A 23,524-nucleotide genomic window follows, 5' to 3' on the forward strand; every position below is an offset into this window, starting at 1 on the left:
TTGAGGTACAGTTTATTGCCACCACTTTACAGAAGGGAAAACTGAGACACTGAGACGGTTATTCGCACAGGCCTATTCCTGGTGGAAGAACTCTGTTCAGTGTTAACAGTTAATTAACAAGCGAGCACATACACATTTTAAAAAATTCCTACAGGACTTCTTTTGTATTTCACTCTAGTGGACATAGGCTGGCTGTTGGTAATAAACATTCTCTCAGCCCCATAAATACAAACAGCACTTTGCAAAGCATTCATAGCTATAATAATATATATATATTATAGGTCGGTTGGGGTCACTGGGCATGATCCTAGGTAACTTGGAGGAGTGGAAGATCAAAAGAATTGATGAAGCGCCTCCGCTCTAGGCCCAAGCACCCTAAAAGCACCCCCCCTTCCGCCCCTTTCTCCCCCCGCCCCTCCCAGGCATAACTTTTCTCTGGCTCGCTAATAGCTGGGAATGGCAAGACAGACCTTGAGGTTGCCTAGTTACTATCAGTGGTATAGAAAAAGAATTCAGATGCGTCTCTGTAGAGGGGAGGAGGAGAATAGGGCTGGCAACATGTCCCAGTGTGGGAATCTTGCTACAGTTCACTATTTTCCTGCAAGTAAACAACCTGGGTATATAAGAAGGGAAAACTGCTTACGTTGGTGTGCTTGATCTGAGATGTCTAGTCTCCTGGCACCTATTTGAGCGTTCAAATAAACTTTTTTTGCTTCTCCACACCGGTGTGTTTATTGGAGCGCGCACACCGGGCACCGAACCCAGCTGTTGCCTCCCTCGGGCACTCTGTGCCGGCAACAGTTCTGTCATACCCATGCACTCTCTCTCAGTATTCATTAACAGCCTAATCCCATAGACTTCAGTGAGCTTTGACTCAGGTCTTAAGAAATGTGGATCTGATGCTGAAGCAATGTTTAGCATTTTCCTAGCTATCTCCTGCATTTATATTACTATTAATTAAGAAAAAGTATTCCATATTACAAAAAGTCATGGAACTGATCTTTAGAAAAAAAACAAAAAAAAACGAGAGATGAAATCAAGCCAGGAAGTTTGGTTTGGGAGCCTAACATCCTCCCAGTTTGAGAATGAACAAATTTTGAGTCCTGTGATGGGTCTGATTCTGTCTCTTTCTATAGGCTAATGTAAATGTAAAGAGGTCTTAAAATCAGTGAAAATGTATGCCCACTTTAAGGCCTCTTTACCCTATCAGAGCAGTGTAAAGGGTCTCGTTGTAAATGAGACTCAGACCCAAACTCTCAAGCTTTGAATACAAACTTCCTGCAGACACAGTAGGGTGTGTAATAGTCTCATTATATAGCTGTGATCAGATTGCACTATTTTGATTCAGAGCCAGATCTGAGTCTTAAGTGACTGGTTCTGGCATAGGCCTCTCTCTTAAAACACAAATAATAAAAAGAATTTTCCATAAAATTAAGGTTTTCATTTCCTTTCCTTTATCCATACCTCACTGTTCTTGCCTTATTGAAAATGGAATTTGTCTTAATCTCTACTCACCCCTGCTGACCGGGTCAGCCGTCTGCTACTTTTTCCATTAAAACTGCAAGTGGCTGAGTTTCTGACTCGCCTGGTTCCTGCATACAGCGTACCTGTTGATGAGAACAAAAATGATTTCCATATACTGATTTTACAAGGAAAAATATTGGATGTAATAAATTCAACATTTTCCTCTTATTTTATGGGAAAAAAATAAATATAAATCCATTGTCGTTAGACCTTCTGGTTCTGACTGAGAAGCAAATAATTCAATTTCCCAAGAAGTTGGTGAACATCAAGTAGTTGGCACTTATCTAAACTATTGTGCCCTTTTATGTTTGCAAAATTGAATTGAAGATCTTGTGAGAACAGCGTTTTTCATTTGTCCAAATCCTGATCTCATGGGAGTTCTGACATTAGTGTCAAGGTTTCACCTATGGTATTTTGTAATTTACTTCTGGTTCGGGTCAGAAACCAAAAGTAAAGATGTGGGAGAAAAGGAATAATTATGAGAAAATTTACTGATTTTTTTTTAACTCAAAAGAGGCTAATTTCAATGTGTTTGCAAAAATTTGGGAGCGTGGGGAGAAAGTGTTTATCTGAATCCATTCACCCACACATAGTGAGAACTTCCACTATCATTCTGGACTCTCAGCAGCTGAGTCTGTTTGCCAAGATCCAAACGTGGAACACAGAGTGAACTGTTAGCCAATACATATATGTTAGGCATAATGCACCACATTAAAAGGTATTACATACATTATATTAATATAATATACATATACATATTATGCCACTTGTTAGAAAATTACGTTAACTGAATTTATTATGCTCTGCCCGCAACTCTGTTGTTCCATGTCAAATATCCCATAGCCCTTTGCAAATCTGAAGTCAGCTTTGGCATTAGAAAACAGGAAATTTGTCAAAAACAAAATACATTAATGTTCTGCCCCAGGACAAGCCAGGGAGATATCTTCATGGACCTGGATGCTAGCATCCAAAACAAAGATGAGGAAGGCACAGAACGGCAAGCTAAAGTCTGGTCTGAACCAGTGGGTTTAATTTAAGTGATACCTAAAGAGTTTTGTAATTGTAAAATCATCCTATAAATATTACTAGCTGAAATGCATATCTTTGAAGAATACCTGTGCTAGATGAACATGCTGCAAGCATTTGCTTCCCCAAAGGAAGCTATGTCTCCTTACTGTTTTGTCTTTAGACAATACATTTAGCTAAGTTCAGATATTTTATCTCATGATAATTTTAAAGAATGAACTGTGAAATAGACAAACAATTGGCTACACCTTTCCATGAACAGAACCAAATAGCTAAGTTAAGACACCCATGACACACAATAGCTGAAGGTTGTAAAGAAGATTATATTGGATTCTCAAAAAAAAAAAAAAAAAAAGACATTTTCACCTTAGCTTTTTGGTCTCTTTGTGTTCCTGCTTCTAATACTTAATGAGAGTAGCAGTGAGATAAATATTAAGTTTGTATGGGATGGAGGTCTGAGACAGAGTGTTAGGTAAGAAAGGCTAAGTTAGTATTCTGTTCATAGTAGCACCAATCAAGCAAAGCAGACTGCAGCTGACTAAACAAAGCTGTGTCTAATTTGTGGGTGGGATAGGGCAGAAAGCCCAATTAAGCCATTAGGCAGAACCCCAAAATAGGCAGAGGAAGGAAATGGAAAGTGAGGAAGCAGGGAGCAAGGAGAGACTGATTGACTGACTAATTGATTGATCAATCTTCCTTGCTTGTTACATGAGTTTTATATATTACACAGGTCGTAGACATCCACTTGTAAATATCTGAGTACTTTGTGGACAGGGACAGAGGCAAGAGCCAGAAGGCCCCTGTTACAAGACTATTGTGAATTGCACCAGTGGCTTGTTTAAAACGGACTTAACAGAGTAATAAAGGACCACTAATATTTTCCTGGGCAGAGAACTGTAGCGATATATTGACGATAGGAAGTGATGCGTTATTTCATCTGTTACAATAGTTAAACATTGGCCAGGAGTTTATTTGCATAATACAAATTGTTTTTATAAAGAAAAGCTGGATGGGACACTTGCATAATATGATTTGAGATGTATTGTAGGCCCCTCCTATTGCCCTTTTGCATAGAATAGGCCATTTTTTACTCACCTATTTCTAGAACTTTCTGGAAGAGAACCTCCCAGTGGGAGAAAAGGGCTAACAAGGAATGTGTCCCCTTCAGAATAGGTGCCACAAACCCTATTGATCCCAGGAATCTGCATGTGACCTTGATCACCCAAGGACAGAGCTGTTGATCCAGGGCCAGGAAAAGGGTTCTCAAACTTTTGTGCTGGCAGCCCCTTTCACACAGCAAGCCTATGAGTGTGATCCCCCATTATAAATAAAAACACATTTTTTTTATATTTAGCTCTATTATAAATGCTAGAGGTGAAGTGGGGTTTGGTTTTTGAGTATTCAGCTTCAGGCAAAACAGAAGCTGGATGGTTTCTCTTTGAACAGGGGTCCTGACAGAGCAGCTCCCTTCTTCTCTTCCTCCTCAAAAGCAAAGATAAATCTTTGAATCATTCACAGCATCATTTAATCATAATTTTGCGTTCTTTGATCCTGGGAGGGAATCATAAGTCCAGAACAGAGCTGTGATGATTTACATCACCTGAAGATCTAGCCCAAAGTTCCCTGTAAGCTGTGTGCTTGTGCGGCCACTCAGGAGAGAGTCAAGTGTCACCAAGCTGATTAGCAGAGCATCCACAGGTAGCTTTTTATTTCTACTTGGTGCACATAAAAATGTATTCTGCACATGGATGGAAGAAATATGTACATGGATAGAAAAGATTAGAAAGAACATTGCTAAAGTCTCTGAATTTTTTCTTAATGTTCTTAATTTCTGTATTTTTAAACTTCTTATCTCACTTAATGTTCAGAATTACTCCTTTTTAATTTTTTCCAAGGTTTTCCTCTATCCTGAAACAAGATCAAAGGGCCCTGCTTTTACTGTTACACCAAGGATATGCAAATACAAATGGTTTAAGCCCCTTATAAGCAATAAGTAATAAAGAGACTGGATATTTTTAAAAAATGGACAGACTTGCAATTTCCTAGCAGGCAGGTGGACACACTGGCAAGTCATTAGATAGCAAAGTTGAGATAGTGGAATTTATAAAATCTGGATTCTATTGCATTTGCAAAACAGCCTCTTTGGTGCCTAGTAAATGAAATTGCACTTTTTTATAGTATGCTGCCAGATTTATGGGCCTCTGTCTTCCTTAGCACCACAGTGAGATTTTGTGTTTGAATTCTGAGGTGATTGGTTTGAAAGAGGTGGGACCGTTTCATTTGAAGAGACACTTTAAGGTTCTGGAGGTTGGAAGTCTGTCTTCAAAGAAGTAGAGATGACAGAGAAGGCAGGCTTTCGAAACACAAGTTAAGGTGCAGAATGGCTGTCAGTCACATTGAGTGATAGCATTTTGGAAAAATAAGGGTGCTGTAGGTCATGACTTGATGGCAAGAGGAATATTTGATCTGGTATAGTCAATTATTCTGTTTGAGAAAACAGTTGCATTTCTTTTCCTCACATGGTTGCCATAATCGCTTGTTTAACCTACACACTGTCATTATATATGTGCCTCTAGTACAGTTTATTCCAAAAGCACAACAGTGTATTTATATAAATCTCATTTATAAGGGCACATTTTATCACACAGCCCTGTCTGCCACATATCAGCATCCTGACAATCAAAGGTGTGAGTATGATTCTGCAGCCGCTACTTTCTCATTTTAACTAGAACGTCTATAAGCAGTCCCACTGTGAGTCCAAAAGTCAGTGGGGTGCGTCTACACAGCACCCTTATCTCAAAATAGCTTATTTCATAATTTGGCTTTGTCTATATAGTGCCAAATTTTGAAATAATTCGCTATTTCAAAATTCCCCTTAACCCTCGTGGAACAAGGGTTACTGGGACATCGGAATAAGCCACCTGTTATTTTGAAATAATTGACTGCTTCAATAGACGCGGACTAGCACTGTGACAGCTTCTTCTTAATCTTTCCCTGTAAATCAATCTCTTCATACTCTTACTTACTTTGACATGCTTCTCTGAATTCTTTCCAGTTTGTCCACAGTTTCATGGGTTTGAAGTACCAGCGTTAAACACAGGATTTTCACCAATACTTAATGAGCAATTCCTAGTCAAGACAAGCATCTTTCTCTCGCACTGACTCTTGATAATATGATTTATTTTCTAAAAAGAATCAATCTGCACAGCACAGAACTCATACACAACAACCACCTCATGTAACACTTATTTTTAAACCCTGTACATGCCGGAAGGGTGTGATATGAGTGATAACATGTATGCATTACTAATGAAGAACTAGTGATTTTTTCTTTGTGCAAATTTCAATACATCTCTGCATTGTGAAAACATTAGCTTGCACGTTGAACCTTCTACGGTGACTACTCTCCTACTCACCTGGTGGAGGGTCAGGTTTTGCTGACTGACACCTGGACTGTCTGCATAGACTGCTGCCATCGTTGCCCATGGTTAATGGTCTGAGCAGAGAAAAGTGAGGGTGTGTGGGAGAGGCTGGACTTCGGCACCAAGAATTTTGAATAGGAAACAGGGTTGCTGGGATCTTTTTTTCTCTGTAAAACAGACATACAAATGGTTTTATTGTGTATATTGTATGTATCTATTGATGCAGATACATAGGATACATATATTGTACATAAGTTGTATTATAGATGGTGGAGCAGTCGCAGTATCTATATTAAGGCTGTGTAACACTTTGTTATAATCCTTTATTTACAGTTGCTTATAATTTTGCCCAACTTAAAGCCCTTTCGGATGAAAAAATTTCCTTGCCTATTCTCTGCTTGAAGTTGAATTTCTTTGGAAATTTAAACATGATCTGTTCAACTATTCCCAAGAACACGGTTAGTGAACATTAGGCAGCTTGGCCAATGTTAAAATTTTTTGAACTGTCTTATGAACAGCTTTCGCCATGATTTGGAACAGAAGGTTGAAATTTGGCAAATGAATAATCCTTGTGGTAGAGAGGGGCCTTTTACTGTACTAATTAAAATCTGACAAGGTTTGGCTAAAGTATAAGCCACAGAAAATTGCCACTGGGACTTGTGCAGTAGGACACATTTATCCCTTTTCCTTTGAATTTCATGCTATTTCAAAGGTATTACACGTATTCCATTCTTCAGTGAGCATGCTGCAAGGATCCGATAACTAAATCTCTGGTGACATAGACAAAAATTGCCCAAGCTGTTTTCCCCCTTCATAATACCCTAAGGCTCAGATTAAGGTGCCTTGGGCCGACACAGGAGACTATGAATCTTAGACCCACATTTTCACAAACTAGTGCGAACAATTATTAGTGTGAACAATTCTATGACCACCACAACCTTTAGACTATAAGCTCTTTGGGGCAGGAATTGCATCTTTTCTGTCTGGATGTTGTGTGGCACACTTTTGGGTGCTCAGTTAGGGCATGTCTACACTACACATACGATTGAAGGAGCCCCAGTCAATCTTCCAGGGTTTGAATTATAAGTGAAGAGATGCTAATTCAAACTCAGAAAGAAGCTCTGATCGATGCCAGTAGTCCTGATTCTATGAGGTGTAAGGGAAGTCAAAGGGAGAATATGCTCCCTTCGACTTCCCACAGTGTGGACAGCACCAAAATTTGAGTAAGGGAATTCAACTTCAGCTACGCAATTAATGTAGCTGAAGTTGCGTATCTTAATTCAACCTTGTCCCTTAGTGTAGACCAGGGATTAGTGACTAACATATAATGAGGCTCTCTTACAAAATGTCCGTTATTTCGTTGCTGAAAGTATTGCTTTCTAGTTGGAACCTAACACAGTCTTGTTTGAATTTTGTATGAAGGTTCTGGTCAGTTCTTATTTTATCCCACTCATTTTTATCGAATCCTGGTGACAACTTTCTTTGCCCTGCTTCCACATCCTGCCAGGAATAGTGCCATATCATAATGATGGAGTACACTTAACAGAGGGATGGCTACCTTTTAATGAAAACTGATCCTCTTTCCTCTGTTTGACCTTGGACAGCCCCTTCCTGTACAGTATTAATTATCAAAGACTCTGGTTCCTTTACCCATCTGTCTCTCTGCACTTTTGCTGGTATAGTTGGCTTTCTGTTGCTGTTAAGGTTTGCATCATCTTTTTGCTCTTCCCAACCTGGCTTTCTGTTCCAGTGAATAGGTGTGTACCAAGCAACAGCCTGAAGAAAAAAAAACACTATTCATTTAATTACTTCATTTAACCATTAAGTTTATTGTTTGTTACATAAGGAATGGTGGTGTATGTGGGAGAAGGAAGTGGCAAGCGGGTATGGGAGGTAAAGGTTCTAAGATATATCTGAGCTGACTATAATTCCAAGGTGTGACCCAGAAAATAATGGTGAAGCATCAAATGACTGTCACTGCATTTACTCTTTGAAAAGCCATGTTCAGTTCTTAAAATTATTGGGTGACTTCATAATGTAACAGCTTGCTCAATTCAACAGCTTGACTTACATTAGACATTTTGATATTACCAAAGCAATGGCAAGTTTGGCCAAACTAAGGAAAAAGTGAGGGGAAAACAATATACAAAATTGAATCAAAACCCGTTGGTATCAAGTATATATATATATATATATATATATATATATATATATATAAAAAAGTGACACAGGACACTTGTTATGGTTTCTTTTCAGGCTGGAAATGGCCAAAAAAATCATTGCCACTGGATTATTTTTAGAGGAGGGCTACACAGCAAAGAAAATGAAGTTATTCACTTTGTGCAGTAATGATGGTTCTTAAAGATGGGTGCCCTTCTGGGTGCACCACTCAGATGTCAGTACATCCTTGTGCCAGTGATCAGAGATTTTTAGCCTAGCAGTGCCTTCCTGTTCCACACATGTGCAGCAGCCATCTTGCGCTGTTTTCATCTGTTAGCTGAGCACACGGCGTGGTTTTCCCTTCATTCCTTTTCTACCAGAAATCCTATAACAGACTCCAAAGTAGAGGGGAGGAAGGGAAGGTCATGGAGTACCCACAAGGGCACACATCTTGAAGAACCATCATTACTGCACAAAGTAACTTCTTCTCCTTCGAGTGGTGTCCTTTTGGGTGCTCTACTCAGGTAACTAAAAAGCAGTACCCACAGCTGTGGAGGTGGGTCTTTGGAGTCATTTACTGAAAGAAGAAAGGCCGGCATCACCATGGAAGTGGTAGGTAGGTAGGTAGTGATCCTTGCTGTAAAGCATAATGTTGAGCAAAAATATGTGAGGAAGACCAGGTAGCTGCCATGGAGAAGTCAGCCAGTGGGACGTTGTTTAGCAAGGCAGTCAATTCCACACTCTGGTGGAATGTGCAGTGACAGCCTGCAGTGGCTCTTTGTTTCAGAGTCTGTAGCGGGAATGTATGCAAGTTGATATCTACCTGGATATGCTTTGTGCGGAGATGGCTATTCCCTTGCCGGGACCAGATATAACTATAAAAAGTCTACTAGATTTTCTGACAGGCTTAGTCCAACCTATGTAAATGACCCTTCTTGTATCGAGGGTATGTAATATCATTTATTAGAAGACCCAGGTGAGATCAAATGTCTTAGGTAACGTGTCATGATTATTGTGTGTTGTTGTGAAGACTCCTAGATTAAGCAATCATCAAGGTATGGGAATATGATAACACCCTGCTTTCTGAGGAAGGCCGTGACTATGGTCAATTTCTTGGAAAACATGTGTCGTGCTGTCATTAGCCCAAGGGGAGGATACTGTATGGGTAATGTTCTTTGCCCACCATGAACCAGAGGAACCTCCTGTGGGAAGGATGTATTCTTATATGAAAATACAAGTCTTGGAGGTCGAGGGATGAGAACCAGTTCCTCTCATCCAGTGTCAGAATAATGGTTCCCAAGATCACCATCCTGAAACTTGTTGTTGTGTATGAAGTGGGGGCGGCGTGTGCCCCTTTGTGAGTGCTGATGTTACCAGTGCCGGGGCGGTGCCCTTTCTCTTAGGTTTCAGAGCCTTTCATTGGTGCCATCTTCCGTTTTTGTGCTTTGCTAAAGGTTGACAGCACCGGAGAGTGTGCAGCACACAATGTTGACGGCGTAACCAGTAAGGACTGTGCTTGGGAGGCTCAGAATTTACAAGAGTCCCGTACAGCAGATGAACTGGCCCTTTTTCTCAGAGCTGCAGGTTCCGAGGGAGCCATTGGGTACGTCTAGACTACATGCCTCTGTCGCCAGAGGCATGTAGATTAGGCTACCAGACATAGTAAAATGAAGCGGCGATTTAAATAATCGCCGCTTCATTTGAATTTATATGGCTGCCGCCTGAGCTGACAAACAGCTGATCAGCTGTTTGTCGGCTCAGCGCGATAGTCTGGACGTGTGGGTGGTGACATCAAAGGTATTTGTCGACCACCCAGGTAAACCTCATCCCAGGAGGCATACCTGGGTGGTCGACAAATACCTTTGATGTCGACACCCGCGCGTCCAGACTATCGCGCTGAGCCGACAAACAAAGCTAATCAGCTGTTTGTCGGCTCAGCGTGGCAACCATGTAAATTTAAATGAAGCGGCGATTATTTAAATCGCCACTTCATTTTACTATGTCTGGTAGCTTAATCTACATGCCTCTGGCGACAGAGCCATGTAGTCTAGACGTACCCTTTGTCTATGCTCCTGGTAGTTGGAGAGAATTCTACCAGAGTAGATTTTTAAGTCTCATCTCCGGGTCTTTCCTAGCCCTGGTGGTCATACTCTGGCAATGTGGTGGCCACTTCTGCTCGACAAGGCCTTCGCTTAGGCACTTTATACATGAGGCGTGCCTATCTGAAGCGGGCACTAAGTCTCTGCAGGAGTCGCATTTTTTTAAACCCAGGAGAACCTGGCATACTGTTAGATTGGGACAAAGAACTTAGAGCAAGGAAAAGAAGGAAAAACCAGGGAGTAAGGTGTTGGGGTTTTTTGGTTTTTTTTAACAGAGAACACTATTCAAACACTAGAAACCTATGATCAACTGATTTTTTAAGCTTTTTTCAGTGAGGAGAGCACTGCCATGGACGGTAGAAAAGGCACTGAGGGGCACTCGTGCCACACACACAGCAAACAGACAAAAACAGAGCAGGTCAAAGTACGTAGATTTCACCCTTAACTTACATTAAATAGACACGTTTTGTTCTGGAAACCTGGGCCAGTCTCCTCTGTTGTAGTCTTTGGTCTTTTGAGTCTGTCCTGGCTGCTTGCAGTATAGGTGGGGGCAGGAGAAAAGTGAAGCATAGACCCCCTGTGTTCTGTTTTATAGCCTTAGTTCATACACTGGGAGAAAACAAGTCCAGGCACGTCTGGTGGGCATTGCTGAGTCCGCAGTCGGTGCTGAGCAATCCCCCTAGTGTGGCCTTATGCAGACAAGTCACTGAATTATATTTCTCTTGTAGGACAATGGCTACTGATGGTTATTTGACACCCACCCAGGTAGTGGTTAATTTCTTTGCTGTTGTCTCTGGGGAGCTAGTATCAGACGGATTCCCCACCTTATTGCATGTTTAACTGACAACACTATTACACAACTTCATATGCACTAATGAATATATATTTACATAGAATAGTGACTTTCACCAGATCATAACCTTTCCCTGATACCTTACATAGCATGCTTCATATGCAAGTTCACAATCCTATATACATGGGGGAAATGAGGGTTACAGGATGCTTCCCCAAGGTACAGAATGTCCAAGCATGCTGTACCCATTCCATGAATAATAGACCTTTGTACTGCAACGCTGTCAGTCTCTAGTCCCCTTCTTTATTCCTTGATGGCAAGTAGTTAACTTTTAAACTCAAGCAAAGTTCATAGCTAGGATTTACCACATGATTTGCTTAGTAAGGGCCCGTGTGCTTGATAATGTGAAGTGTTCAAGCTAGCACATAAGCACATTTACCTTTAAGCACATGAAGAGACCCATTACTGTCAACAGGATCTAGCACTAGGGGAAAGCCTTTTTCCAGCCCCACTTACAAAGCGTAAGTATTCAATGCCACATATTCAGTGCACCTGGAGCATTTGGTTTGTTAAGCTTCAAGACTCCACGGACCAATACACCTGCTTGTGGGCCCCTTCCTGGGTTATTTATTTGCCAAAACTCTGCATGCCACTGCTACGCTTTACAGTTATCCTTATAGTCAGCCATCATTTTAAGAAGGACAAGTAGAGGAATTTAGCAATTCTATTAAGTACACATCAGACAGTTAATAAGAATTAGAACACTCACTTGACCATTAGGTTCACAAAGAATGGTAGTGCACTCCGGGCCTGTATTACATCTATCTTGCTCCTTCCAAAGGAAATCTGATGGAGGCTTAGGAAGCACTTTAGCATCTGCTGTCCATACCTGCAATAATTCAAAGTGATCAGATACAGAGAAGATGATCCTTGGGTGTTTACGAAGTGTGTAGACTCAGTAAAAAGCAGGAGCTTTCTCTCTCAATGCTTTTATCCATGAAATCAAAGCTATACGGACTGTCTCAATGGCTTGGTTATTCTTATTAACATCAAGAACTGCTCTAGTGGATTAACAGAGATAAATATGAGGGTATATTTTCAGGAACTAATCTTAGGCTACGTCAAGACTACATCCCTCTGTCGGTAGAGGGATGAAAATGAAGCACTTCAAAAGTGCAAATGAAGTCAGGATTTGAATTTCCCGTGCTTCATTTGCATAATCACGTAATGGCACTCTTTTGAAAAAGCTCTATTTCGAAATTGAAACCGCAGTCTAAACATGGTTCTTTTGAAAATGGGGTGCTTTTTCAAAAGAGCCTGTAAACCTTAGTTTGGAGGAGGCTAGCCAACGTTGCTGAGGGTCAGATTAACAATAGGTGGTTTTTCTCATTTATGCTGGGTATTTTAAAAAGTCTGCAACATAGGCTTTAGAATCTCCGTCCATGTTTGTTTCTGGAGCCTCCCAGTGCAGGAATAGGTAAATCCAGTTGAGCAACAGTATTTTTTTTCCTCCTTAGATTTATAGAGGAGACACTAATAACATCATGCTCTACAAACTGGATGCAATTACCCCAGGATTTGTGGCCTCAATCACAGTTGAAGCAGCATCAGGAACCAAGACGAAAACATTTTTCCTGTGTAAATTGATCCTAACTTACTTTTGCAAGCAGCATTTCTAAAGGACTGGCCTACAGATCCAGGGTTTCATTTCAGAACATCCCTTTGTACTGAACACGATGCTGCAGCATGGAGAGATGGTACAGAAGCAATGCTTAGATGGGACAATGAGATATGGGGAACATTCTTCATGTTATCAGGTCAAAATCTTCAAAGTGTCTGCAGAATTTAGAAAGTTGGGTTCATTAAGGCACACAAGTAAAAAAAGTGCCTTGATTTTCAAAGGTGCTGAGTTCTAGTAGCTCCTGTAGAATTCAGTGGGATTTGGGGCTTCTCAGGCATCTAAAAAGATGGATTTCTGAGCCTGACGTCAAGCATTTAGGTTTGAAATTTTGACCAGTAGATGAAGAGTAGCTCATTTACAAAAGGTAAATTCTAAGCTATCCCCTCTGGGTTCATTCGGCATATTCCTCTTCTGTACTCACAGTTACAGCAGAATTGGCTTTCATTCTGATCCTTGGTGGAAATCTAAATACAGCTACTGGATGGCCATTGATATTTTGCTGGAGTATATACTCCCCAATACTCTCCTCTTTATCAGGGGAACAGTTAAGGATCTTCACAAAATAACCACCTGAATGAACTTCAGCAATTCTTAAATTGCCAGTAGCACTAAAAATAAAAGTAGAATCAAGGGTTTAAAGGCATTCCACAAACAAAATACATATGCCTTTAATGATAACAACTTGGCCCAATGCTTGCATAATAAACATACTCTATGCAGACCATTTACATAAGTAATAATCTGCACTTTAAATAGCCCCTTTCATCTGAAAAACTGTTTGTGTGTGTTTTACATATGTCAACACACAATATTTGTATCATGTATTTTTTGGCCCACATTACATCAGAAGTTAACTTGCGCTTTTAAAAATGTAATCATCATCACAGTTTGCTATTTGTGTATTTTCTAAATGCATGTAAGTTAACATTTTAAGGCTGACCACATGAGGTGGCCATTACAATTCATTGGAGTTGTGTGGCTAAATTCCTTTGAGAGTTTTGAAATGCAGCTATACAGAAATATTTAAATGTACATACACCCCATTTCATGTCTATTCAGCGTATGTTCTATAATACAATTATAAATCAACAGATTGGCATTACGATTGTGCATTACAGTGTAATTTTATTTGATGGGAATATCAAATTGATAGGAATATAGGGGCATGTCTACACTGCCACCCTAGTTTGAACTAGGGTGGCTAATGTAGGCATCCGAACTTGCAAATGAAGCCCGGGATCTAAATATCCCGGGCTTCATTTGCATGTTCCCAGGCGGGCACCATTTTTAAATGCCCGTAGTTCGAGCTACACGCGGCATGGACTAGGTAGTTCGAATTAAAGCTCTTAATTCTAACTACCGTTATTCCTCCTGCAAGGAGGTTTAAAGGTAGTTCGAATTAGGAGTTTTAATTCAAACTACCTAGTCCGTGCCGTGTGTAGCCGCGGGCAGGTAGTTCCAACTACGGGCATTTAAAAATGGCACCCACCCGGGAACAGGCAAATGAATCCCAGAAGACTCTAAGGTGCTAAGGACTACTTTCTGTTTCTTTAAACCTATGTCTTGCAGAGAATACCTTGGGCCCTGCACTTTCAGGGCCCTGCACTTTTGGGGCCCCAGCCTGCTGAGTATTCACAATCCACTGGCCAGCCCTAGGGCCCCATTCCCAGCATCCTGCTTTGGGCCCTGCAAACCCTTTGGCCGGGCCTGCACACAAGCTGGTAGCACTCACTGAGTAGTCCAAAGCAGAGTGAAGCCCAGTTGTACAGATGATTTGTACAGAGTTTCTGTTCCTCCTGACTTAAGCAGGGGAAGTGAGACCATCAGGAGTTTCGATATGCCACCAATCGAGGCCCAGGGAAGATGCCTCCTATTTGAACTGGACTTCCTATCAAATTGATAGGAATATAGAGGCATGTCTACACTGCCACCCTAGTTCGAACTAGGGTGTCTAATGTAGGCATCCGAACTTGCAAATGAAGCCCGGGATCTAAATATCCCGTGCTTCATTTGCATGTTACCAGGCAGGCACCATTTTTAAATGCCCGTAGTTCGAGCTACACGCGGCGCGGACTAGGTAGTTCGAATTAAAGCTCTTAATTCTAACTACCGTTATTCCTCCACGAGGAGTAATGGTAGTTCGAATTAGAGAGCCTAATTCGAACAACCTACTCCGTGCCGCGTGTAGCCGCGGGCACGGAGTCCGCACTAACGGGGATTTAAAAATGGCGGCGCCTGGCAAGATGCAAATGAAGCCTGGGATATTTAAATCCCGGGCTTTATTTGCAACTTGGAATGCCTACATTAGCCTCCCTAGTTCGAACTAGGGTGGCAGTGTAGACATACCCTAAGTTACTAAGGACTACTTTCTGTTCCTTTAAACCTTTTGACATTTTCCTATGTCTTGCAGAGACTACCTGGGCCAAGTGCTGGTTAAGTCTCATGTAATGGAGACATTGTAGAGAACCATAAAGGCACAGCATTCTCTGCCCTTCAAAGTATGCTGAAGGGACGCTCCCCCTAAAAACACAATTGCAGAGTCCCACTGCTAAAACAAATGAAGTTGTTAGAAATCTGATGGCTTAACAATGCACCTGTTTCTGGATGCAGAAGAGTTGTAGTCTTTAGTGGCTGAAGGTGTTCTCAGTCTCTCCCAGGGTCCAGGGTGTTGGGCATTCTTCTCTGAGTCAGTAAACAAAGAGATGAAATAGTCCTGACCTTGCCCTAATGTATTTGGGTCAAGGCTGAGGGACCACTTTGGTGACTCAATATTGGCACTGCCCTGAGCTGTTGAACAAGCAAGAAAGAGGAGGGGGATGGGAGGAAGATAGAAGTTACAAAACAACAAAATAAAAAAGAAGCCAATTTTTTTGTCTTTTTTCGTTATAAAATTTACATAACCTCATTTCCTTCTTCTCCCTCCCCCCAGAGTTGTTAATGTAAAACGGTGCTCAGTGAGCCTCTCTGAGGAAGCTTTAAACCCATGCTATAAACTGGGACACAGCTGGCAAAGTGAATATTTTGTTAGTGACATGTTGATTTATTCCCTTGGTGGAATTACCTTGGGTAGCTAAAACTCAACAAATTATGCCACTGGCAATATAAATGTCATGCTGCAATTTCAGTGCCACTATAAGGAATAGCATCAGCTGCGAGTTGGTACTGAACATTTTGAGTCTCTCTACCACTTACAGGATAAATGTGATAATACCCTCTTCCCCTCTTTGGATGTTTCTTTTTTCTGGCAAAAGACTCCAAAAAGGTGTGTCCATGCACCACGTGTGCTCCCTCAGCCACACTGAGGTTTTAGGACCTGGGACAGGGAGAAGTGAATACTGCCAGTGGACCCTTTCTTCATCCCCTGCTCTGCCATTGAAGCCTCACCAAAACCAGCTTCCCTCGGTTCTTGTCAGTTCTTGTGACTTGGTGTTGCTTTTCAGACCTCTCCCAATTCTGGATCCCAAAGAGATGGTTTGGGGGCGCTCGCTCAGGTGGACTATTTCTATGTAGCTCCTATCAGGTGTAGAGCAGCCACAACTCTCATTGATTTCTGTGGGTGTTAAAGATTTCTATTACCTGACAGGACATGCTCTGTATTCATGGGAGCTGTCCCTTAGATGACTAAAACTCAAATCCTTCTTGATTGAGAGAGTAATACTGTTGCACAAATTAGCCTCTTCATTGTATTAGGAATGCTGGCTTCAGTCAGGCATGTTGATTTGCTTTATCCAGTGGGATTTTCTGGTTGTAAACACAAGATGTTTTGAGTTTCTATTTTTTCCATCTGATAGTGCATCATACCAAAGCAGTGACACACAGCAGGCCCCTATTTCAATGTCTTGTTTGTAGTAGCCTGCCTTGAGACTCCCTTTGGTAAGTGTTCAGATAAACCAGCAATTCCAATTGTTGGACAATGAAACGAGGTCTCCTCATCTTGGCAAGTGGAGAATTAGTTGCATGCAGCCAAATGTAATAACATGTGATCAATAAAGAGGGTAAAAGCTATGGCACAGTGGCCTAAACAGAAAGCCATGGCAGATGTGCAGCTTAACTGAGTGTTAATTTTGCAGAGGATGAGTCTAACGAGGTGGCACAGAGGACTTGTGTTTAGGGATTGGTTGGAGAAGAAATAGGGCAAAGGCCAATGAGCTCAATAATCAGGAAGTTAGATGCGTCATTGGGCTCTTGTTGTTCTGTGCTTGCCAGAGGCTCTGTTAGATCAAATATTCAGAGTGGCAGCAGAATGGGCACACTGTTGAAGCTGACTTTTAGTGATGTGTTAATAAGTCCATTTGTTTCTTGGCACACATTGGTGCTGGCTTCTTCCATACCACTAAATGTAGAGGGGGATAAGATTGGGGTTTTAAAAGGGGATTAAGGGAGTTAGGCACCCAAATCCCACTGAAATTCAATAGGATTCATAGCCTAAAGTAAGGTACCTAGCCACAAGCCCAAAGTAGGGGAAGATGCAGATTTGCACTCTCGATGAGGAGGTTGAGGGACGCTGCCCCATAGGCAGACAGTCTTCCCCTATACTGTGTCCTGCACATTTGCATTAGCCATTAGGCTGACGTAGTCTGCTCTCCACAGCATACTGGCTCCATCATGTAGGCTAGTGTGGTGGCGTGGTTGGGCCATGGTCCTGGGCCCTTCTTCCCACTCTCACTTCCCTTGTGGTGACAAGAATGAGCTTACCTGGGCCCACTGTTATGTACTTCTCTCAAGGGCAGCACACAATTTGACCCTATGTAAAATGTTGCAGTTTATATAAAAAAGCATGCAGCTTGCAAATACACAAATCTGGAAGAATTGGGAGAATCTGGAATTGGTATTTGAGTAGTGGTGGTCAGTACAGAACAGGCAAGGAGTTATAACTAGGACTGGTCCAGCATTTTTCATCAAAATTTTTTTGCATAAAAGTTTTGATATTGCTGAAAAATTATTTTGTTTTGTTTTGTTTTTTATTGGGAAATTCCAAACCAGGCCAATCCAAATCAAAATATTTTGGCTTATCACACTGAATCAAACTATTTCATTTCAGCTCAGTTTGACATTACTAGGCTGCCACCCAAGGCAGTTGTGCCTCATGCCCCCATGTTTTCCTATGGCTAGGCAGCCTAGTTGGACTACATCTCCCTTGATGCACTGCTATCTCCCCTGTTGCTGAAATGTCACCAGGCATCATGGAAGTTCTACCATCACCATGCATTATGGGAAATGTAGTCTGGCTGGGGACCCTGAGCCATAGAGGACAGTGGCAACATTGGGCACCTGAAACACAATTCCCAGGAGGCACTGTGGAAGCTAAAATACTGAAAATTTTCACTGAATAATGAATTCTGTAAATGTTGATGTTGCATTTTCACTGAAACTTTTGAACAGTCCTGAATCTACACATTTCATTTTGGTTTATCAGACGGACTCAAAATATGTATGTTTGGCTTGCTTTGACATTGAACGGATCCAGCTCAAATAAAATAGTAATTCTCTCCATAATTTTAAGATGCCCTTAGCCACCAATGTAATAAAAAACCCCATCTGATTAATCCCACCTAGAGGCAAGGAAAAAGATTGCTTAGTTTGAAAGTTCTAATAGCTGCAATGCTTGGAGGGAAATCACTCCAACCGTAGTAAAAAATCATCATGGGGCACAGTTTAAATATTGAGAATACGCAACCCTGCAATCTTCTGTCCTAGATATGAGTTGTAGAAGAGTTTTTGAAGGCTTACCTAAAACTCTCTTTTGTGTAGTCTTATTTGCTCCAGCGGATTTGGCGAGTCTGGGTGCTGTTGTGATTCCACTTGTCAAAGTAGCCGCAGAAGCAAGCTGAAATGACTGTGGGGAGAATTCATTAGCTGCAGGTTGGGGTGAATCATTTTTCTTGGAACCTGAAGTATCAGGGGAGTGGTCCAAGTATAACAGTTCCGGGACCAGATGGAAATGTGTTACTTCCGTACTGTATTAAAAACAATGAAATTACATTCATTTACAAAAGGACCATTAACACTTTTAATACTCAAGGCCTCTGTATATAGTGTATACACAGGGCTGGTGGGACGTAAATGAGGGCAGAATCTGGGCTAGGTACCAGAACCCTCAATATCAACCAACAGAATAACGTCCAACCCTTCCCCCTTTTGATCTGATTACTACTAGCCGATTATTGTTACAGTTATTTCTTGACTTTCATTAGCCTCTTACATTTTGCACAAGCTATCCAAAACATCCACAAAGCACAACCTTCCCACCCAGGGCAATATGGTCACACACCTGACACATGTAATACCCCTTGGGGCTAAGTCTGCTGTTACAACCTGACAGAGCCCCCCTCCCCCCAGATGAATACTGATACATTGTAATGGGATCTAACCACTAAATCCCACTAAAACCCATGGGGTCTGGATAGTGACTGGCCAGTATTCCTAGCTCTGGATTTCTCAGGCATACTGTCAGATTCAGATTGTGTGTCTGACACCTTTCTTGGACAGCAGTACCTTGCGGTCCCTCTTAGACTCTAGAACCAAAGCCACAGCCTTTCTGGGTCCCAAGTCACTTAGGATAGCTCTGCATTTCAATAAAAACATGGCAATGAGTCTCAGACCCCAGGTCAATTGACTTGGCTTTGCAGGGTTTGGGATGAGGGGGAAAAAATTGTAATGTAGAGACAAGCTTGGGCTGGAGCCCATGTTCTGAGACTCTTGGATACCAGTGTGAGCCCAAACATGTACCCTGCAATGGTCACCTCTGAAAGTCCAAGTCAGCTGATCTAAGTCAGCTGTGGCCATGCTACATGGGTGTTTTATTGAAGTGTAGAGGTACCATAGATACACTGCCCTCCAGAATGACTATGGGAGCTCCACTTTCTAGTTAACACTTTCAGAGACCTCATGACAATAAAGCAAGGAAATAGGCTCAGCAAAGGAATTTCTTAAACACACACGCACACACACACAACTTTTAAAAGCACAAAAGAATTATGAATCCATGGAAACAATAGCTCCTCGTCCCAATCCCTCTAGTCTGATCTCCCCCCCTTTTGTGAATGCATGGATTTTGGTCCAAGTCCTTCAGGGAAGCGCAGTAAATTTGGCTCCACTCCTCTTTTTGGATAATCTTAGCCAATGAAAAGACTTCCTTTGTTTAGGAAGCAGTTACTATTAAAAAAAAAAAGACTAGTAATTTTTTGCAAGGTGGAGAAACTGCAGCTCTCCTAAGCATGGATATAGGCAGCAAAAGCCCCTTCCCTCCAGGCAGATTTCTGTCCAGAAAGTCCATTCAAAGTCACTGGCCCTGCCAGTACAACCTCCCTGTTTCACCAGGGCACAGCCATTCAGTGCTGATCACCCTTCATTTATTTGCCACACCTTTCCAGACATAGCTTTCCAACTACGTGTCAAGTGCCTGCTACGTGACAGATGAGCTCATGGTTACAAGTTACAAACAAAGTCCATGCCAAATGGAATTCTTATCTGGCAAGACATATTCCCTGTACTCTGACACTCTGATCTCACGTACGATGGAGAAAATCAGGAGTTGTCACAGTTTTGTCTGACCACAAATAATATTTGCTGAAATTCTTGTTTTTTTAAAAATTTGGCTCAATCCAAACTGCTTCCCTCTTGTCCCCATGTTTTGTAACCGCCAGCAAACTGAAAAACCAGTCATTCACCCACCTCTACCTGAGATGTCAGAAAGGGTGCAGGGAGGAAAGAAAGTGGAGGAAGGCAGGAGAGCATCACACGACCATAACAGCTGGGGTGTAAGATGCACACCCCTTCTGTGCAGCCTCGGCAGAAATTATAACTCTCTGAGCACAATCTTCCTGATGTTCCTGAAGCAGTGCTGCTCTGGGACACCCCTGAAGCAGAGCTATGCTATCGCACCTGCAGTCTAGCCCTAAGTTGTTAACTTACATGATGGCAAAACATAGCAGGGATGTGTCAGCATCTGCCCTTACTCACCTCTCCGGAGAGCCAATCAGCTTAAAGTCAGTGGGCAAAATTCTTTTCTCCTTTTGGCAAGTGTAAATCCAGAGTAACTCTACTGCCATTAGCAGAGTAACACCAAATTTACACCAGTGGAAGAGACAGCAGAACTTGTCTAAATAGCTCTAGGAACCACGTGACATTGCAGCTCAAAGACATTTCAAAACAAATATCTCCATTCAGGCCCACTGACCAGGGAGGGGGAATTGTGGAAGTGGCAGTGGTGCGGAGCCCTGGACCTCTTTCATTTGCCACTGGGGTGAGGCACCGGGCACTCTGCATGGCTTTGATGTCTGGGGCACTCAGTGGTCTGGCAGCTCTGAGGGCTGGCTGCTCTGGCCCCACCTCTTCCACCTAACGTGCCACATCTTCCTGAGGCATGGAGCTGTCACGCCCCCCCCCCCCACTTTGCCCCAGGGCCCACATGGCTGTTCACCCCACTGTCTCCATTTGAAATCATACAGTAAATTATGATGTTGGAAACTACACAGGAAGAAAAAAAAGTGTGTGTATAAATAGCCCAGTGAAATCCTTTTTGCTCAAGCCAACCCAGCTGAGGCTGATGGGATGTGACTGGAGCTTTCAGGCTACAGTTTCAGGAAAAGGGTTTCCTTTCCCTAAAAGGGAAAGCATCTGGGTTTCATTTGGCTGGAAGTTAATACACTTGCTCAGGCCTTTCGGAAGAGTTTCAAAGTGAAATTAATGATCTACTGTCCGTAGCAGTGTCAATCCAAAGTAATTCCAATAACTTCAGTAAGGTCACTCAAGGCTTGAGAGCAGAATTTGGCCCAGAACATTCACTGAAAACTTGCTCAAAAGACTGGCAACTCTTCTCCTTCTGTCAGCTAGTAAAGAAACCTCTGTGGCAGTTAATACCATCCATAGGGCTGAAGCATGCCAGTAGTTTTTAGGCTTGGAACTATATAATGGACTCCTTTGTCCAGATAAAGCTTCTCTGGTCTTAATATTGGATTAAGTAGGAGTATATTAAAATATCCATCATGCCCTTTGAGTGCTTGAGATGTAGAATATGCTGACTGACTTTACTGTTGTATGTTCTAATTAAACAAACAGCATGTTGGACCAGAGCAATCTGTCTGTATTAGAGAAGGCAGCCAAGATGTGGTGGTGTTTACATCTTTTCATTACACCTCCCAAAAGAGAAGAGTTATTGAGGAAACACCTGCAGCATGAAGTTTTCTTAGCTGAAAAAAAGGGGGGAAATTGAGGCAGCAGCAAGGTCTAACATCAGACTGGGTAAGCCCAGCTACAGGACTTGAATCAATTCTCTGGTTCTGACAATCCCAGAAGTTTGGGGAGTGTTCAGATCTAGATGTAAAGTCTGTCTCATAGGCTCACGGATTTTTGAAATAATGCACCAAAGGTAACAAAAAGTAGGTAGTAGCTGAAGTCCAGATCCTCTAAAGAAGGGATGGGGAACCTAAGGCCCAGGGGCTGGATACGGCTCTTGGCTTGCCTGGATCTGGTCCCTGAGGCTTGGGGGCCTCTCTCAGGGTATGTCTACACTACAGCACTAATTCGAACTAACTTAGTTCAAATGAGTTAATTCGAACTAAACTAATTCGAATTAGTGCATCTAGACTTAAAAACTAGTTCGAATTAGCATTTTTCTAATTCAAATTAGCATGTCCACACTGAGTGGACCCTGAACTGAGGTTAAGGATGGCCAGAAGCAGTGCCAGCAGGGCATCAGATTAGGACTTAGAGTGTGGAGCTGCTGCCTCAGGCTAGCCGAGGGCTGTGCTTAAAGGGACCCGACCCCCACTCCGGACAGACAGTTCTCAGGGGTTCCCCGCTTGCAAAGCAGTCCTGGCTTGGAGTGCCCTGAGTGCCCACACTCGGCACATCACAACACTTGGCCATCAGCCTGGCAGCACTTGCCGCAGGCTGCCATCCGGAGGGGGGAGTCAATCAAGGGGCTTCAGGAGAGTTTCCACCCTGAGGAGCCCGCAGAGCCAGCCCAGTCCTCCCCATCGGGGGCTCGTACCCCATTCCTCCTTCACCTCCTTCCACTTACCCCTCCCCAGCCCCCCTTCCTGATGTACAAAATAAAGGACACGTGTGTTCAAAAACAGAAACTCCTTTTATTGAACAAAACTCGGGGAGACTGGGAAAAGGAGGTGGGAGAGGGGAAGAGAGAGGCTGGGAGAGGGGAGGGCAACTAAAATGATCAGGGGTTTGGAACAGGTCCCATATGAAGAGAGGCTAAAGAGACTGGGATTTCTCAGCTTAGAAAAGAGGAGACTGAGGGGGGATATGATAGAGGTTTATAAAAGCACGAGTGGTGTGGAGAGGGTGCATAAAGAAAAGTTCTTCATTAGTTCACATAATAGAAGGACTAAAGGACACCAAATGAAATGAATTGGTAGCAGGCTTCAAACTAACAACAGAAAGTTCTTCTTCACAAAGCAAAGAGTCAACCTGTGGAACTCCTTGCTGCAGGAGGCTATGAAGGCTAGAACTAGAACAGAGTTTAAAGAGAAGTGAGTTAAAGTCATGGAGGTTGGGTCCATGGAGTGCTATTAGCCAGGGGGTAGGAATGGTGTCCCTGGCCTATGTTTGTGGAAGGCTGGAGATGGATGGCACGAGACAAATGGCTTGGTCATTGTCTTCGGTCCATCCCCTCCAGGGTATCTAGTGTTGGCCGCTGTCGGCAGACAGGCTCCTGGGCTAGATGGACCTTTGGTCTGACCCAGTATGGCCATTCTAAGCTCAGGGTCGGGGGTCTCAGTGGACCACCTTGATTTTCATGCACACCTGCTCCTGGGTGGCCAGGCTGGCAGCTATCCTGCCCTAGACGGCCATTTTCCTG

General features: G+C 42.5%; 1 protein-coding gene across 2 annotated transcripts in view; it reads right to left on the reverse strand.

Moving 5' to 3' along the window:
- The window catches only part of LMNTD1 (lamin tail domain containing 1), a 267,606-nt gene that overhangs the window by 30,820 nt on the left and 213,262 nt on the right, over window positions 1-23,524 (reverse strand). For both annotated transcript variants that reach the window (XM_075898606.2, XM_089769804.1), the window contains exons 7-13: window positions 18,436-18,662; window positions 15,300-15,492; window positions 13,127-13,313; window positions 11,794-11,913; window positions 7,531-7,748; window positions 5,967-6,139; window positions 1,516-1,607 (exon numbers count right to left, since the gene is read on the reverse strand). In XM_075898606.2, the coding sequence (XP_075754721.2) occupies window positions 1,516-1,607; window positions 5,967-6,139; window positions 7,531-7,748; window positions 11,794-11,913; window positions 13,127-13,313; window positions 15,300-15,492; window positions 18,436-18,662 (1,210 nt within the window). The remainder of the gene's footprint in view (window positions 1-1,515; window positions 1,608-5,966; window positions 6,140-7,530; window positions 7,749-11,793; window positions 11,914-13,126; window positions 13,314-15,299; window positions 15,493-18,435; window positions 18,663-23,524) is intronic.

This window comes from Pelodiscus sinensis, chromosome 1, assembly GCF_052426305.1.
Source record: "Pelodiscus sinensis isolate ZL-2025 chromosome 1, ASM5242630v1, whole genome shotgun sequence".
Lineage (NCBI taxonomy): Eukaryota > Metazoa > Chordata > Testudines > Trionychidae > Pelodiscus > Pelodiscus sinensis.